Source organism: Xenopus laevis, chromosome 9_10L, assembly GCF_017654675.1.
Source record: "Xenopus laevis strain J_2021 chromosome 9_10L, Xenopus_laevis_v10.1, whole genome shotgun sequence".
NCBI lineage: Eukaryota > Metazoa > Chordata > Amphibia > Anura > Pipidae > Xenopus > Xenopus laevis.
Window position 1 is genome coordinate 4,362,624 of NC_054387.1, and position 19,010 is coordinate 4,381,633.

General features: G+C 42.3%; 1 protein-coding gene across 3 annotated transcripts; it reads right to left on the minus strand.

Moving 5' to 3' along the window:
• Nucleotides 1-214: 214 nt before the first annotated feature.
• On the minus strand, nt 215-8,844 carry phb.L (prohibitin L homeolog). 3 transcript variants are annotated; one of them, XM_018234006.2, is made up of 8 exons: nt 8,758-8,773; nt 7,551-7,608; nt 6,372-6,483; nt 5,575-5,736; nt 5,319-5,461; nt 4,262-4,378; nt 2,674-2,769; nt 215-739 (listed from the first exon to the last, which is right to left on the minus strand). In XM_018234006.2, the coding sequence occupies exons 3-8, from the start codon at nt 6,457-6,459 to the stop codon at nt 527-529; spliced, it is 819 nt and encodes a 272-aa protein (XP_018089495.1). In that variant the 5' UTR covers nt 6,460-6,483; nt 7,551-7,608; nt 8,758-8,773; the 3' UTR covers nt 215-526.
• Between the last annotated feature and the right edge of the window lie 10,166 nt (nt 8,845-19,010).

The following is a 19,010-nucleotide window of genomic DNA, read 5'->3' on the forward strand; positions in this document are numbered from 1 at the left end:
TCCTCTTGTCTCTATATATTAGGTACCTATCTAGTGCTACCAATTCAATAATGGGCTGCTGAGTGGCAGTGGGGACACAAGGGAAACAACTTACTAAATCCATAGTGACATGTCCCCATTAGATGTATAAAGTCACTTCCCGTTTACATTCCATCACCCATAGGTGATTTAAAAGGTTCCGCTATAAATGAGAGATCGGATTTGTATCAGATAATTATCCTCTGAGAAAGAACTTTTATTATTAAGCCACATTAGGCCAGATTTTACTTGTGACATATACAAGTGCATCAAACAAGAATGTATCACGCCCTCCATTGAAAAACATTTGTATTCAATTGAAAATGCAGAAATATAAGGGCAGGATTCAAATAGCTCTATGGTTAAAGTCCGTTCCGTTTAAGGCTGCTCTGCAGGAGATTCACCTTCATACTCAATCTTCTGTAACATCTCTCAAGGTAACAGGGACAATAACAAAAACCTATGTTAGGGACAAAAATAAAAAATGGGGTGGCAGCGGATCATCCGATTATTGTGGCAGCTGTAATAACGTCGACTGTCCTGAGGGCAGATAAGTGACATTACGAGCCCGAGACAACTGATACGCAATATCCTCTGCGGCTTCCAGTTTGCGCAGCTCGATGAGCCCATCTCCAGCGTCCGCTAGTGAGGAGGCAATGAGCTCTGCTGCCTTGGAGTCTCCTTCTGCTGAAATGACGGCTGCTTTCTTTTGCTGTTCAGCCTGAAAAGGAGACGCAAAGAGACGGGTCAGGATTTTGGATGTTGTATACCATTAGGACATATCTGCAAAATCGATCATATATTATACGCTCTCTCTCTTTAGGCATACCGAACACATTTATACAACTGTAAGCCGTCTAGTTTTCAGTTTCCTGTGTCCCATTAAAGGGGTTGTTCACCATTAAATGAACAGTTAGGGGCAACTTTATTTATGGTCGAATATCGAGGGTTAATTAACCCTCGATATTCGACTGCCGATTTGAAATCCTTCGACTTCGAATATCGACGTAGAAGGATTTAGCGCTATTCCTACGATCGAAGGAATAATAGTTCGATCAAACAATTAAATCCTTCGAATCAAGATCAATTGATTCGAAGGATTTTACTCCATCGATCGAAGGATTATTCTTCGATCAGAAAATTGTTAGGAAGCCTATGGAAACCTTCCTCATAGGCTAACATTGACCTCCGTAGGTTTTAGGTGGCGAACTAGGGGGTCGAAGTATTTCTTAAAGAGACAGTACTTCGACTATCGAATGGTCGAATAGTCGAACGATTTTTAGTTCGAATTGTTCGAAACGAAGGTCGAAGTAGCCCATTCGATGGTCGAAATAGTCAAAAAAAACATTCGAAATTCTAAGTTTTTTTCCTCTATTCCTTCACTCGAGCTAAGTAAATGGGCCCCTTAGTATGATATAGAGCAGGGGTGCCTAAAAGGTAGATCGTGATCAGCCTATGAGCAAGTGCCCACCTTAAGCACGAAACGTGTAAAGGTGGCCATACATGGGCTTCCCCGATCTGGCCGAAAGTCGTCAGATCTCGATCGGATGGGACTAAAAATCGCGTAGGATTGCGCCCGCATCTGTTCATTGAAGCGGTCCTGTGATCCGACCGCCCGTAAAGCCACCGTTAGGATCCGCTCATTGGGCCCTAGGGCCCACGATCGGATCAGCCGGATATTGCCCACCTCAAGGTGGGCATATCGGGGAGAGATCCTCTCGTTTGGCGACTTCGCCAAATGAGCGGATCTCTCTGTGTATGGCCACCTTTAGGCTTATTCATGTCCTGATAAAGTCTTTTTTAACTTTTTATATACTCTGGCTACTGCTTTACTAGTAGTTGGTCTATTCCTATTTTTGAATTCCTCGTATTTTGCAAAAAAATGATTGGCAACCTCTGGACTGGGGGTTTCCCTGGTAAGAGACCACTTAATATCTTATAATTTTTTTCATTTTTGATTTTTGGTCTAAGAACGGAGCCATACACCATTATTTATAAGTTTACTTTAGATCGGGATCCAGACCTTTAGCAGGTGATCAGTAGATCTCAAGGCACAGCTTATATAGATCACTCTCCTGTTTCATGCTTTTCATTCAGATATTTATTATATTAAGAAGCAGTTGTTTGTTAAATATAACAATATACATTTTCTCATCAATCAATATTTAAGTCATATTTTCCATGGAAAAGAATGGCAACAATACTTTTATGGATGTAGATCCTAATGGGACAACATCACTAGAAGTAGACCCCGCATTAAAGTATGGGAACTTTTGATGTAGAGTGATATACCCAAAACAATTAGCAGTTGGTTTAAATTTTTTATTGTTTGAGTTATCTAGCTTTTAATTTAGCGGCTCTTCAGTTTGCAATTTCAGCCATCTGGTTGCTAGGGTGCAAATGACCCTAGCAACCATGCAATGATTTCAATAAGAGACTGGAATATGAATAGGAGAGGCCTGAATAGAAAGTAATAAAAAGTAGAAAAGACAATTTCTTTTTCAGATGGTGTCAGTGACCCCCATTTGAAAGCTGGAAAGAATCAGAAGGCACATATTTCAAAAACTATAAAAAAATGAAGGCCAACTGAAAAGTTGCTTATAATTAGCCATTCTATAACATGCTAGAAACTAAGCACCCTTTTCACTCAAGTACCTTCTCGACGATAAACCTGGCACGCTCTGCTTCCTGCTGGGACACCTGTTTGGCTTCTACGGCCTCCGTGAACTCCTTACCGAATGTCAAATGTGTCTGGATGGGAGGGAAATAAAAGAAGCGCTAGAGTCTGTAAATTATACACCACACTAATAACGCAAAACTGCCATATAGATGACATGGATAGAAGATAAAAGTGTCTTCCCATTTGCAGGAAGTTAATCTTCTTGTTACCCCACTACTAACAATTAGGTTTAAAACCAAAAGCCAAGGGGATCTATTATCACAGTGTCTATAAATCCCAGGTAATTTGTGAAAGAAATTAGGATGATTTAGGCCTGGGGGGAATTCCCAAACTGCCGATTGGTCGAGTGTCAAATACTGACTGTACAGCTGCGCTGGCTAATGAGGATAGTCACGTGACTCTTAAAGGAGAAGGAAATGTTAACACTAAGTAAGCCTTATCAGAAAGGTCCAGGCACACCTGGCGATTCGGGGAGATTTAGTCGCCTGTGACTAATCGCCTCTTCTTCGGGGCGACTAATCCCCCCGAACGGCTTCCCCTTGTCTTCCGCCGGCTAGAATGAAAAATCAGACTTCCTGTTTTCAGCTTAAACCTCCAGGGCGAGGGCTTGAGCATGCTCAGTTTGCTCCTACTCCCCTCCATGCTGTAATCGGAGCCCAGAGCTATGAGTGAGCAGGGAGAGACTCAGACAGGAAGTGATGTCACACCAAGCTAATACTGCAGCTGCTATCCAAAACAAACAGGGCACTTCTATTGCAGCTAATCTATTGGCAATAAAATGCCTCCGTGGCTTTTCTTCTCCTTTAATTCCAAGGCTTGGAGACACTGAAAGGACCAGCTGACAGATCACAGAGTTAAATCAATTGTATTTGATTTAAACACAAACCCACTCATGGTCCAGAAACAGCACTTGACTGCCAATACACCTGAAGGTCAGTTTCAGGACCCCTTAGACACTTGCCCGTCAAAACTATGTGGGATGATTTAAAACCGATGAGAATTGGGGCGGCTTGTATTAAACTGCACTCACATCTATGGAAAAAGGCTCTCACATCAGTAAATGATTACTTTACATATCCCTAAGTGTGAAAATATCCTTGCTGCAAATTCTTTTACCCAATCATTTCTTTTGTTCTTCTTCCGATGGATTTTCAGCAGCTTTTCGCCAACTTTAACAGTCCCACTCGTGTTACTACAACTTCCACCAGCAAGACTGTTGTGCCAAGCACTTGTTTTATTCCACAGGTCTCACAGGAGCATCATAGTACAGGGTGCAAGCTACTTTATTAGTAGTTTCATCTTTAGTCATATGAGTGAGAGGAACCAGGTTTGCTCTTATGTACTGACCCATATGGTCATACAGGAGAAAGTCTTACTTATTTTTATCAAAAACAACCTCCTTTCATGACTTAATTCCACATATGCTACTTGTACTTTAATTCCACCTCTCAAAAAAATGCTCAAAGTGTCTCTCCATCCAGAGATTTCTAGGATTCTAAACGAACGTTATTTAGACATTTTACAATCATCTGGTATATTGATCAGGAAGGGGAATGTCCTCACCAGTGAAACATCATCCAGGATGAGACCAAAGGTGGCTGCTCTCTCCATCAGATCCTCGCTCACCTGCCTGGACACCAGCTCTCTCTGTGTGATTAGCTCGCCTGCATCAAACCGGGCCTGGAACACAAATTTTAGAGAATTGATACAACTATACATGGAAAAGTTAATCAAAACCAAAAACTACTTGTACAAATCCTTTCACGATGACTTGTAATGCCTTTAAGGAGAACTAAACACTAAAAATTAATATGGCTAAAAATACCATATTTTATATAGTGCACCAGCCTAAAGTTTGAGCTTGTCAATAGCAGCAATGATCCAGGACTTCAAACTTGTCACAGGGGGTCACCATCTTGGAAAGTGTCTGTGACACTCACATGCTCAGTGGGCTCTGATTGGCTGTTGAAAAGCTAAGCTTAGGGCTCGTCACTAATTATCCAGCAGAAAATGAGCTTCCCTGGCTGTAATATAAGATGATGCTACAGGTTTGCTGATTATTCAATTCTGATGCTAATTGCACTGGTTTCTGTGCTGCCATGTAGTAATTATGTGTATTAAATTACTAATCAGCCTTATATTGTGACATTTCTATTCTATGTGTACTGTATATTGTGAGTGGCTCCCTAAGCTCAATAAGTGACAGCAGCACAGAGCATGTGCAGTGAATCAACAGAAAAGAAGATGGGGAGCTACTGGGGCATCTTTGGAGACACAGATCTTTACTGCTAAATGGCTGTGGATCTAAGAACAACACTCAATAATAAAATCCAGGTCCCACTGAGACACATTCAGTTACGTTGAGTAGGAGAAACAACAGCCTGCCAGAAAGCAGTTCCATCCTAAAGTGCTGGCTCTTTCTGAAAGCACATGACCAGGCAAAATGACCTGAGATGCACCTACACACCAATATTACAACTAAATACACTTGCTGCTTCAGGAATTAAATTTTATATTGTAGATCGAATTATTTGCAGTGTAAACAGTGTCATTTAGAAATAAAAACTACATCATAAAAATCATGACCCTTTAATTAGGGATTAGAAATCCTGGCACTTACCACTACAGATTTCAAGATCTCAGTAGTGATGGAGGGCAGGACTCTCTCATCATAATCTTCTCCAATGGTGGTGAAGATCCGCGGCAACTGATTGGCCATGGGCCGGAAAAGTATACGCAGTGTAATGTTAACGTTTTGTAGATCTAGAAAAAGAAATGAGTAGGTCTTCAGTAAAAAAAATAAAAAATAAATAAACAACCACCATTGGATTTTTAAAAGATTTAAACAACCCTGGAACAAGCTTGGTACCACTCACCTTTGCTACCTGTAACAACAGGTACTTGGCGAGGGCGAGAGCGACAGTCGAAAATGATGGGTTTCTGGACCCAGGGAATAAGGAAATGGGTTCCCTCACCAGTAACCACATCCTGCACCCCTCGAAACCTATCGAACATCACTGCGTTGTGTCCAGCGTCCACTTAAAGAGACAAAATAAAGGGGGTGTTAGGACTGATTATAAACAACAGAGAAAGAATGAAAGGAATAGGACTGCAGAATTGAATGACACAGAACTCAGAATAAAGAGCAGAACACACATTGAAAAAACAAAAGGAGAATGTATTAAGCATGGAATGGGTTAAACTAGTATGGCTAGCAGGAGATAACCCTTTGGCTGCCGGAGTGCTAGTTGAACCCCTGACTATCTACCATAGGAGAGAGTGTTTGATGCATTGTTGTAGTGCGAGTTATTACCTGTGATAGAGGCAGGGGAAGTCACATTAGGTTTCTATCGCCTGTTAATAATAGACGGTGGCAGCAAATGGATTTTCTGGGTGTTGGTATGTTTTGGGGTGTCTGATGTTAGTCTAACCTGCGTGTAAGGTGATTGAGAAACCCCTCATAGCCAAACCCAAGAGTTACGTGTGGTTGAGAGTCCTGTTTTCATGACAAATTGAGACGGGCAGTTATTTATGTAACTCTCTATGGTCTATGTATGTAAATCATGTGATTTCTTTGTATAAACCCATTTATTTTACAGAGCTGTGCAATATGTTGGTGCTCTAAAAATACATGGTAATAATAATTAGGATATAAAGACATTTGGAAGTTTACCATTATACAATGCGGAGTTCACCACCCCTCCGGCCACAGCCAATCCCAGGCCAAGTTTTCCAATCGTCTCTAACAGTCGTGCTGCCATTGGTCCCACGGGTTGTTATCAAAGCTAGAAAGAAACAAGAGTTAAAACGTACCTTCCAATCGCACCATATTTTTATATAAAACAAGAGCCGCGAATATCCTGTAAATTATATCCTTATAATACACAAAAGCCATGAATATCTTGTAAATTATATTCTTATAAACGGTGAGTTCTGATGTCATCAGTTATAAACAGTGAGTTCTGATGTCATTTCTGTCACATGACTCACTGAAACGTGAGTATTATAATAAATAAAGTACACACTCTTGCAAAATGAGGAATTTTAAGATGGCCATGGACGTGCAGATTACCTGTAATATCGGATGAATGATCGGTCGGTGCCCTGCCACTAGTAGGGATGGGCGAATTTTTTCACCTTGTTTCGCCGCAAAAATGACGCCCATAGACTTGTATGGCGTTGTGTGTCAAAAAAAGAGCAAACTGATTTTTTTTATATTCAATTTTGAAATCTGACATGGGGCTAGACATTTTGTCAATTTCCCAGCTGCCCCTGGTCATGTGACTTGTGCCTGCACTTTAGGAGAGAAATGCTTTCTGGCAGGCTGCTGTTTTTCCTTCTCAATGTAACTGAATGTGTCTCAGTGGGACATGGGATTTTACTATTGAGTGTTGTTCTTAGATCTACCAGGCAGCTGTTATCTTGTGTTAGGGAGCTGTTATCTGGTTACCTTCCCATTGTTCTTTTGTTTGGCTGCTGGGAGGGAGGGGGGGTGATATCACTCCAACTTGCAGTACAGCAGTAAAGAGTGATTGAAGTTTATCAGAGCACAAGTCACATGACTTGGGGCAGCTGGGAAATTGACAATATGTCTAGCCCCATGTCAGATTTCAAAATTGAATATAAAAAAATCTGTTTGCTCTTTTGAGAAATGGATTTCAGTGCAGAACTCTGCTGGAGCAGCACTATTAACTGATTCATTTTGAAAAAAAATTTTTTTTCCCATGACAGTATCCCTTTAATGGACGTCAGCGAAATTTCACCGGTAGCGAATTTTTTTGGTGAAACGAAACGGGTCAAATTCGCCCATCCCTAGCCATTCAGATAAAATAAAGCAGCAAAGACAACAAACCTGCCGATGTCCTGCCCGACCCGTCACAGCAATCGTGCGAACGTATGGCTGACAGATTCTACTGGGAAGCAATACATGCAGAGATATTATTGTCAGTCGATCGTCCAAACGACCGATCTCGTTGGGACTCTTCACACACGGTCCGTAAATCGTACGAATCTGCGTCTATGGCCAGCTTTAGAAGTCACCTCGGAGTAGAGTCCTGCACTGAACCAATTTCTAAGACCTGGACCCGACCCGCAACCTGCATATTTACCCACTTTGATTCGCTACCTGACCCAGACCCGCAACTGCCGTATCTGCAACCCGACCCGCAACCCGCCGACCACCATCAAACAGGAAGTGATGTTGCTGCAAACTGGAAGTGGCATCATCAAAAGTGGGCGGGGCAGAAACACGGTTTGTAACATTTTAAAAGGACTAAAATACATAAGAAATTTAGATGAGACCCGCAGCTATACCCACACCTAAAAATCCTACCCTCATTCTGTGGGTACCCGACCCGCTGCAGGACCTCGGAGTTCCAGGATCTGTATATTCAGCCTGGTGCTTTTATATGGTCATGGAACTGCTCTGTAACATCCTTATATTTTACAATAGGGGGTACTTGATTCACTATATAAACCGGCCTTATCCATTTTATCTTCTCCCATCGTCTGCTCCAGCACTTAAACACTGCATGATTTCCTACTCATTCCCCAGGGAGCCAATAATTAGTTGAATTTAATCGTAAGCTCTGTTGAGCCAAGCAAAGCCATTGATGCCGCTAGCAAGACGTTTCCCATAGTCACATACTGAACCAGTTATCAGCGAGTCTCCCATTGATCCCTGTCAATAAGAATCCCCCAAAGTGCAACTGTCAGGGCTGGAAGTACAGAGGGGCAGACCCTGAGGCTGCAGGGACACTGGCTGATAAACACACTCTATTTAAGGTTTAGTGGGGCCCTAAAACAACTGATACACTGGGGCCCAGCGGAATTGTCACACACTGAAGACTATCAGTGCCTGTAGAAGCTACAATGACCTTTAGGCAGTGACAGGGAGTTGTAGTTAGACTCAGAGTTCCCAGCATGCATTGAGAGCCGCCCACTATCATTACTATAACTACAATTGCACAGTTTCCTCGTTAAACATTACCGTTTTACCGCCCTGCCACAAATATATTTGTTTTTATCCCTGTTCTTCCACACGGCTAATGATCTCTCACCTCCTTCCGCTCTGACCTCCACATGAAACACGCTTCCGGAAGACGCATGCGCAATCTTTACCTGTTTTTTCCACAGCAACATTGTTATTGGCTTCCCCGACCGCGCGGTGCACTGTGGTACTTGTAGTTTCGCAGTTCGCTTTGCCTTAGGCGTGCTGTGTGCTTGCAGACTACACCTCCCATGGTTACATTGGGCTTGACGTGACAACGCATTTGCGCTCGATTATTTCAGTCAGATGAAATTATATAATTACTTTTCTACCAATTTCTCAACCACGTCTTGGGGGCGGGGCAAATGTTCTAAGGCCTAATCATGCATCAAAGGATTTATAGCAGTTCTCTTTCAAACAACCCTATAGTGGGAATTTCGTTTTTATTAGGGGTAGAGAGTGGACCCTTTAGTTCTACTAGAAGCTTTCCAGCTTGCTAGGTGTCAGTTGGTTCTCTCTGTCCTTCCTCACACTCCCATATACAATATACTATACTGAGACCACCCCCACCTGTGTCCACCTGTGGTTCAGCCACCCTATTGACTGTAGTGGTGCTGGGCTGAACCATCTGCTCACACAGGGAGATTTTAGTTTAGCATAGAAATACAAATACGTAGACTATACAAACACCTCACAGATGGAATGGAACATTAAACCACAGCAATGTCAGGCGTCAATCTTAATCTCTGGTTTCCCCGTACACTTAGGGGCCTATTTATTGATATTGGAGACAAACGCTGCCCATGGCAACCAATCAGATCTTTGCTAACTGGTGGGTGACTGTTCCAATCTAATTGCTGATTGGTTGCTATGTGTTGGTCTTGTCATGGAAGGGTTGAGAGTTAAGTTGACCACCAGGCCAGTAATGGTTCTTCATGTCAGTGTCAATAAATATATATGTATACTCAATATTGCTAAGGGTGGTGGCACACGAGGCTACTGGGGGAGATTAGTCTCCTGGCAACAAATCGCCTCTTTTTTGGGCAACTAATCTCCCCTAAATGCCTTACCGACTGGCTAGAATGTAAATCGCCGGATGGATGGCAATCGGATCGCTTCAGCTTTCAGAAGTCACACGAATTTTCCTCATAAGACAACTTCGGGCGACTTTGGAAAATGAAGCATTTCGAGTGGCACCCTGCTGGCGATTTACATTCTAGCCGACGAGAAGGCATGAAGGGTAGATTAGTCGCCCGAAGAAGAGACGATTTGTCGCTGGGAGACTAATCTCCTTCAGTAGCCTTGTGTGCCACCACCCTAAAAGTATCCAGAGCCCCTGCCTGTCCAACATCTCTATCCCAAACCAAGGGCATGAATATGAAGTTGCTCCTCCATTTGATGCTAATCTTCTGAGACGATTCCCAGAAGCTGTTGGACCATTGTCGGTGGGAGTTGCTTCCATTCAGCCCCAAGAACATTAGTGAAGTTGGACAGTGATGTTGGGGATCAGGCCTGGCTCACAGTCGGGTTTTAGTTCATTCCACAGGGGTTCAGTGGGGTAGAGGTCAGGGCACTGCACAGACTAGTTAGTTCTTGTACTTCCGTTTCAGCAAAGCCATTCTGTATAGATCTTACATTGTGTTGGGGCATTACTCTACTTCCCCCTCCAAGTAAGAAGCACGCAATAAGTTATGATCCCTGGGCACCCTCACATAATTATCAGGGTTACAGTTTTCTTTTACTGGAACCTGAACCAAGGAACCTGAGCTGAACCATGGATAAACAGCCTTGGACCTTCTCCACCAGACTTTACAGTTAACTCTAGTTAATGTTCTCCTGGCACCTACTAGATTGTGAAGAACCATTTATTCCCTCACAGAAGGAATTATCCTGCTGCAACGACGCAGGACAACGGTGACATTTGCATCTCTCCAGCCAAAGCTTGACATTATAAAGGGGTGCAGGCTTCGTGTAGCTGCTCACCCATAAAACCCCCATGCTCCCGACAGATAGGCTTGTCCTGGTGTTTCTTCCCGGGAACGTTTGGAACTCGGCAGTGAGTGTTCCAGCTGAGGACGTATCATCTTACTCCGTGTAATTTTATGTGATTTCTGTTTTTTTTCAAAACGACGTGCGTTTGATTCTTTAGGCCTAATTACATGGCTCGCTGTGGGAAGCTTGAAGGTGGTGGTCGATCCAAGATGCAGTATTTAGGACTTCAGCCTGACCTCTCAACCCTCAATCACTGCATGGGCAGAAGGACCTGCTCTATTTATCCTGCAACTACCCAGTGTTTCTTTTTTCAGCACCATATTTACCATATAGGCACCAAACGACACCCACCTAAAGCTGCTGCCCCTAGTCACAGGCATTATATGGTAAATATGACCCTGCATGGCCAGCAGGCCGGACAAACCCCTGGCACCAAGTTCAACTATAGGGAAGTGCAAAGATGACCTTTGGCCACGTGTACCTTTAATGAATGTTGTTAACTGCTAGTTTGGCACGACCACAGCTGTGGTTGGAGACATAAATGAACCATTATTAATTCAGATGGGGTGCCTTCGCACGCACCACTTTAGTCTTATCGCATCCATGATCAACATGGGAGAGGAGCACCGTGGCCAAGGGTCGGACAGTGGGGCCCACAAGAACCAGGGCCCACTGGGTTTTTTTCCCAGTGTCCCACTGGCCCAGTCTGACCTTGGCAGTGAAGGGGCTCTGCATACGGTTGAATATGAGGGTCTGTGAAATCCTTATTTTTCTTTCCAGAAATGCTACACATGTCCCCATCAGGGAACATTTGCTGGATATTCTTCATAGCAGCTTCAGCTCGTGATTTATTATGATATCTAGTAATCAAGTCGACTGGTCTCAGCTGGTGGCCCCCCGGTGCTCATGTACGAGGGAATGCGAATTGGACCCTCCTGCTTCATTTCCAAGTCTCGTTCATTTGAGTGTTATTCTGGCCTGTCTCATGCAGGGTCACACCACTTCACCAGGCACCTGCCTTTGCATTCACAATTCATGGTTTGAACAACATTATGTGGGCTCTTCTGATCTTTCTTTCTATTACTCGGGGTTTGCTGAGACCCTTATCTAGTTTTTTCTTCTTCTTGGTCTTTGGGGATAGGTACCTAATAGTTTGGGGTTATTATGGGGATATTATGAAGAATACTGAGCCGACTTTAATCCTCTATTTACCTTGTCCGCTTCCCTTAGAGCATATGGAGCTATTCAGCTGGGGAACCTGAGATGCTTCTCATTTCATTTCTCTATTCCTGTACAGAATGCCCGTGGTTTGTTCATGGAGACCCACAGTGTATTCATCTGATTTTAGAACAAAATTAAATTGAGAGTTGTTTTCAATTCCTCGGATTCCCCTTATATCTTCTGTTTGTGTTGATCCCATTCAAGGTGAAATGTTGCTTTTTATTGAAGATTTGGTCTAATTTAGTGCCTGCAACGTGTTCTTGGATCCTTCTATTATGGAAGGTGCTATCCTTGTGTCTGTAGAGCACCCATAAGGTTAATTGGGTGGTTCACCTTTAAATTAACTTTAAGTTTGTTATAGAATGGGCAGTTTCAAACAACTTTTCATTATTTATTTTTTTATAGTTTCTAAATTATTTGCCTTCTTCTTCTGACTCTTTCTAGCTTTTCAAATGGGGGGTCACTGACCCTATCTAAAAAAACAAATGCTCTTTTAGGGCCAGGGCACACACTGCTATTTCGGTAGATTCGCCCAGCGACAAATCACTTCTTCTTCTTCGGGCGACTAATCTCCCCAAACTGCCCTCCCGCCGGCTAGAATGTAAATCGCCGGCAGGATGGCAGTTGGATCGCTTCGGCTTTCCGAAGTCGCCCGAAGTTTCCTTGTGAGGCAACTTTGGGCGACTTTGGAAAACGTATCGCTCCGTCTGCCAACACGGGAAGATTAGTCGCCATCCCAGGAAGATTAGTCGCCCGAAGCGATTTGTCGCTGGGCAACTATTCTCCCAATATAGCAGTGTGTGCCCTTACCCTAAGGCTACAAATGTATTGTTATTGCTAGTTTTTATTTCTCATCTTTCTATTCAGGCCTCTCCTATTCCTATTTCAGTCTCTTATTCACATCACTGCATGGAAATTTGCACCCTAGCAACCAGATGGCTGAAATTGCAAACTGGAGAACTGCTGAATAAAAGCTAAATAACCAGAAAAAAACCATCATACTAAAAGTTAAAGAGCAGAAGAGAAAGATAGTAGATAGTAAAAGCACAAGAGAAGACTGGGAATATAAATAAGATATAAGGGTAAGATATAAGGAGATCCAAGAGGAAAGCTAATGGTCAAGAATATTCCAATGATCACAGAATTGGGAGAGAGGAATTGCAGATAAGGGGGAGAGGGAGAACATTAACATGAGAAAACGAAGCTAAGACAAAAGGAGGAATAAAGAATAAAGACATAACGAGGGGACATGGGGAAGAATGAAATGGAAGACAGGAGACCAAGCAATTGCAGGAGAGAAAGTAAAGGGGACCAGTGAGGGAGGCGAGATCAATTGAACACATTATTATATATATTATACATATTATAACCCCAAACTGCAGAGAAATAAGAGAAATAACACAGAAACATAAAATAAAGACTCTGCAGATTGGAATAGACTGAAATAACAGGAAGACATAAAATGTGGAAGAGAAGATAATAGTATAAAATAACTAATTTACTGTCTGGAAAATACAAAGCAAAACTCGTTAACATTCTTCATTGTGGCCACAGGAGGGCACCAGAGTCCAGAGATGACATTTCCTTTTCGGAACCACCACGAATGTTCTGCTAATAGGAATCAACCCCATTTGGGTATAATAAGGTGCAATAATCAATGTCAACGTTTTGTGCTGAAAAATAAGGTTAATACAAGCACGATTTATAGCCAGAATTTATTTTCTTTTAGGGGAATAGTTAATGATGTTGGCACAGTGTTGCTGCTTGTAGTGCTGGAGTTCTGGGTTTGGTTCCAGGCAGATCACTGTATGGGGGTCTTGATATTGTCCCTGTGCCCACATAGGATTTTTCTCTAGGTCAGAGATAACTATAATATAGGAGACCCTGCTATATAGTTCTATTTCACACCCTGCCTCTATCTACCAGGAGTGAGCAGGAGGGGAAGTGAGGTGCAGGTTTGGGCTACAGGTGCAGTTCATTACTGGTGGTGGGGTCCCCGAAACAAATTTGCAGAGGTATCCAGTAGAGTATTCTGCTCTGAGTATTCCAATTATGGCTACAGCCTTTCCACACATCTCTCAAAGAAGATGCCCATGCAGCAGTCAGACCCCAATTCTGCCAGTGGGGTGGTAGAGCTCAGTGTTCCTCAGCAGCAGCACTCAGCACTAACACCCATCTGAATCCTTGTTTCCCCAGCCCCAGTATGGGAATTTTTTTAAACCAGTAAATTGGTAAAAAAAAATTAAATAATGGGGGTGTTATAAAGTGACGCCCAGGTTATGTATGGTCTACAAATAGGTTAAACTATTAAAACTATGTGGCCACAATGGGGTCTGGTGGGGCAGGAAAAGGGGGACTCACAGCAGCCAAGAGTCCTGCACAGAACCAATTTCTAAGACCCGAACCCGCAGCCCGAATAGCGAATCGCATATCTACCCACTTTACCCATAGGGCTCTACAGCAGTCTGCCTTCTGGCTACAATCTTGCTCTCAGGTCCATTCTGTCCTAGACAGAAGGTAAATTATCTTTCTATGTGTCGTGCGAGACATGTGCCCATATGCTGAGTTCATACTTAGAATCTCTGCCATAAAGCAAGGCTGAACTGGAGCATTTACATAAAAAGATATACGAAAACACAGTAAGGTTATTTATATTATATTCTTGAAATCCCTTCTTCTGAGCAGCCAAGAGGGTCACAGTCGAATGCCACTACTCACCACTAGAGGGAGACAAAGACCAAACACCTTCTACCTCTTTATTAGGCAGGTCTTTATAAGCAGTGACAAGACATTATTTGCCCTTTGATATACAATAGCCCCAGTTTCCCTATTGTAATGAATCCCAAGCAACGCCTGTAAATAATGCAAATTGCAGCCTCTGATTCCTGCCTCATATGTATAATACAAATAGGCTCATGACCGTGGCATTTTGCATGCGGCCACATTACAAAGGACAGACAGGAGATTTTGACTTATTTAGCTTTTTATTCAGCAGCTCTCCAGTTTGTAATTTCAGCCGTCTGGTTGCTGGGGTCCTAATTGCCTTAGTAACCATGTATTACTTTGAATAAGAGACTGGAATATGAATAGGAGAGGCCTAGAAAGAGGAGTAATAAAAATTAACAATAACGATACATTTGTAGCCTTACAGAGCATTTGTTTTTTAGATGGGGTCGGTGACCCCCATTTGAAAGCTGGAAAGAATTGGAAATAATTCAAAACCTATAAAAAATAAAGATCAGTTGAAAAGTTGCTTAGAATTATCCATTCTATAACATACTAAAAGTTAAATTAAAGGTGAACCACCACTTTCAATTTGTAATAGTTGCCCCCTGTTGTAAAATATAAGGATATTATAAGCCACTGAGGCGTTCCAGCACTATATAAAGGCATGATGGATGGGCTCTGCCAAATACTGTTACGTCCCAACCACACCCCAGATCCAGACCAAACCCCATCCTCTCCCTGGTAACGTCATCCCTTTTTTGGGATGGATGTAACTAGACTACTGACCCTACTGGCACCCAGAGTTCTCCCACACTATGGGGGTTATTTATCAAAATCCAAATTTATCCCATTATTTTCTGAAATATACTATATATATGTTATTTACCCTTATTTATCAATAAATTTTCCTGAAAAAGTACAGTGTGGGAAACAAACGTGAAAATCGTTTTTTTTCCCGAAAACCAGCGCCGATCAGGATATCTTCACTACTTCTCTCACTGAGATGCCGGATTTTCAGACTTTTTCCATCATTGAGGTATAATCAAACCTGAGTTTTTTTTCACTAAAGTTTTTCCCATTCAGACTTTAATAAATAACCCCCTATATGTTACATGATTCCTAAGATTTTTATGAAAGGACACTTCTCATAAAGGAAAATTGCTTGGACCCCCTCCATGGCCCCCTGTTACACCACTGCACCCCCTTATAACAACAAGAAGTTGCTCGGCTAAGGCAAGGCTCTTCCATTCACATATCTGGAAACCCGTTATCCAGAAAGCTCTGAAAAGTCCGTCTCCCCAGACTCCATTTTAGTTAAAAGTAATTCTGATTTTAAAAACTGATTTCTCTCTGTAATAACAAAACAGTCGCTTGTACTTGATCCCAACTAAGATATAATTAATCCTTATTGGAAGCAAAACCAGCCTATTGGCTTTATTTAATGTTTATTTGATTTTCTAGTAGACTTAAGGTATGAAGATCCAAATTACAGAAAGATTCGTTATCCAGAAAACCCCAGGTCCCAAGCATTCTGGATAACAGGTCCCATACCTGTACCTGATCCCAGCTAAGATATAATTAATCCTTATTGGAGGCAAAACCAGCCTATTGGGTTTATTTCATGTTTATATGATTTTCTAGTAGACTTAAGGTATGAAGATCCAAATTACGGAAAGATTCATTATCCAGAAAACCCCAGGTCCCGAGCATTCTGGATAACAGGTCCCATACCTGTACTTGATCCCAACTAAGATATAATTAATCCTTAATGGAATTAAAATCGGCCTATTGGCTTTGTTTTAAGTAGACTTAAGGTATGAAGATCCAAATTATGGAAAGATCCCTTATCCATAAAACCCCAGGTCCTGGCTGTTTTGGATACTTTACCCAACATATAATAAGATCATGTTTAATAAGAACATGTGTTTCTGAATGGCCCCTTCCAGGTGGGTCTCATTACCCCTCTACAAATATTTCCCTTTGTCTCTTCTCTTTTGTTCTCGGATGTCTCTGTCTCTCTGCTCCATCTCCCTCTCTATCCCCCCCCCCCTCTCTCTCTCTCTCCCATACGTCTAATTATTAATCAGGCTGATATTTCCCGTCTCTCTGGTGCAATCCATCACTCACCCGCTCCCTGCCTTCCATTCTCTCTATCCCCCTCCAATTTACAGCCTCCCCCTCCGTATCTCTTAATATTTTACACAATATCGACTTTCCCTTGGAAGTCATCCAGGCCCCCCATCCACCTTGTGCAGGGTCTTTCCAAAATTTATGGCCTTTCCCCAGCAATGGGATCCATTATCCTGACAGATAAATCACCTCTGTATTAGCCACTAATCTCACGCCTTCCATAAAACTCTTTCCTGCTTCTCCCAAAGTCATTTACAGGTGAAAGTGGAGCTGAAAGCTTCTCTCTCTTTGTGTTTCTCGCTGTGTCCCTGGGGGGCTGCCGTACAGCCGCCAATATAAAAGCGCAGATAAAAGACAATCCCAGTGGGACGTTTGGATGTTTAGGAATTCTTCGGGAGCTGTAGAAAGTGGAGCACACTGGAGTGAATTGAGCGATTCCTAGAAGAAATGATAATGATCTGGTTATTAACAAGACCCAGAATAATGTTTTCTCTCCCGGGACAATGACATGAAAGACTTACTAAATATACACAGTCAAAACAATTCTGTATTTGGCACTTTTTTGGGCCATGAAAAAAATACGCAGCATAATAAATGTCTTAGAATCTACATTTTATTCCCAATTTGATGTATTTTTTACCATTGCCCAGTCACAGCACATAGAGCTCACGTGGTCTCCAGGGCCAGTCCCTCATTTACTGCCCATCACCTTGTGTACCCCTAAAACTTGGGTCTTCAAGTTCCTTCTCAGCCTTGGGTTGGGTTAGGGTGGATGCAAAAAACCAAAAAATACAATTAAATGCTGCAATTTAGAAGGCCTGTCGAAATGGCCATGGTTACTGGCCCCCAGTTCAAAAGGCACAGATATCGAAAAACAATCCCAAATATCCCCAAAAACTCAGAAATAAAGTTAAAAAGCTAGTTTTTATTCAAAGGGATACTGTCATGGGAAAATTCTTTTTTTTTCAAAACGCATCAGTTAATAGTGCTGCTCCAGCAGAATTCTGCACCGAAATCCATTTCTCAAAAGAGCAAACAGATTTTTTATCTGACATGGGGCTAGACATATTGTCAATTTCCCAGCTGCCTCCAGTCATGTGACTTGTGCTCTGATAAACTTCAATCACTCTTTACTGCTGTACTGCAAGTTGGAGTCATATCACCCCCTCCCTTTCCCCCCAGCAGCCAAACAACAGAACAATGGGAAGGTAACCAGATAGCAGCTCCCTAACACAAGATAACAGCTGCCTGGTAGATCTAAGAACAACACTCAATAGTAAAATCCAGGTCCCACTGAGACACATTCAGTTACATTAAGTAGGAGAAACAGCAGCCTGCCAGAAAGCATTTCTCTCCTAAAGTGCAGGCACAAGTCACATGACCAGGGGCAGCTGGGAAATTTACAATATGTCTAGCCCCATGTCAGATTTAAAAATTGAATATAAAAAAAATCTGTTTGCTCTTTTGAGAAATGGATTTCAGTGCAGAATTCTGCTGGAGTAGCTCTATTAACTGATTCATTTTGAAAAAAACATTTTTTCCCATGACAGTATTCCTTTAACATTAGGTTAAAGAATAGACATAGAGACCAACTGGTATTTCGCCTTACCCCCTTACGCGTTTCATACCCTCTGTTACTTCATCATAGGCCATAGAAACTTCTCCACATCCCTATTTTACATGCCCTTAAAGGAGTTTAGTAGAACAAGCCACTGGTGAATTTCAAAAAAACTATATTACCAAGCGTGTATTAAAAACAGGTATCCTTGAGACTTAACTCCTAGACTATGACATATGTGATCACCTGACGCATTTCATGCCTCATTCTGGGACTTCATCAGAGGTGGAGCCAGCAAGGGCTCAATGCCTTATATGCTGATACTAATTAAAAACATCAATACATTAAAATTTACATAATAATCAAGTTTAGGAGACGCCAAAATAGAAAGAGGAGAAATAACAATGCATTTGTTTTTTAGATGGGGTCAGTGACCCCCATTTGAAAGCTGGAAAGAGTCAGAAGAAGAAGGCAAATGATTCAAAAACTATAAGGGTAAGGGCATATGCTAAGATTTGGGGAGATTCAGTCACCCGGCGACAAATCGCCTCTTCTTCGAGCGACTAATCTCCCTGAAAAGCCTAGAATGTCACTGGGCGGGATGGCACTTGGATCAATTCGTTTCCCAGAGTTTCCTCATGAGGCAACTTCGGGCGACTTCGGAAAACGAAGAGCTTCGAGTGCCATCCCACTGG

Bases quoted from the DNA above. Each gene is read 5' to 3' on its own strand.
- phb.L (XM_018234005.2), bottom strand. From the start codon at position 6,459: ATGGCAGCACGACTGTTAGAGACGATTGGAAAACTTGGCCTGGGATTG. The intron at 4,379-5,318 runs GTAAGTGCCAGG...TTTGTGTTCCAG, and splicing joins AGATCTTGAAATCTGTAGTG to GCCCGGTTTGATGCAGGCGA. The intron at 740-2,673 runs GTACTTGAGTGA...TCTCCTTTTCAG, and splicing joins CCAGGTTTATCGTCGAGAAG to GCTGAACAGCAAAAGAAAGC.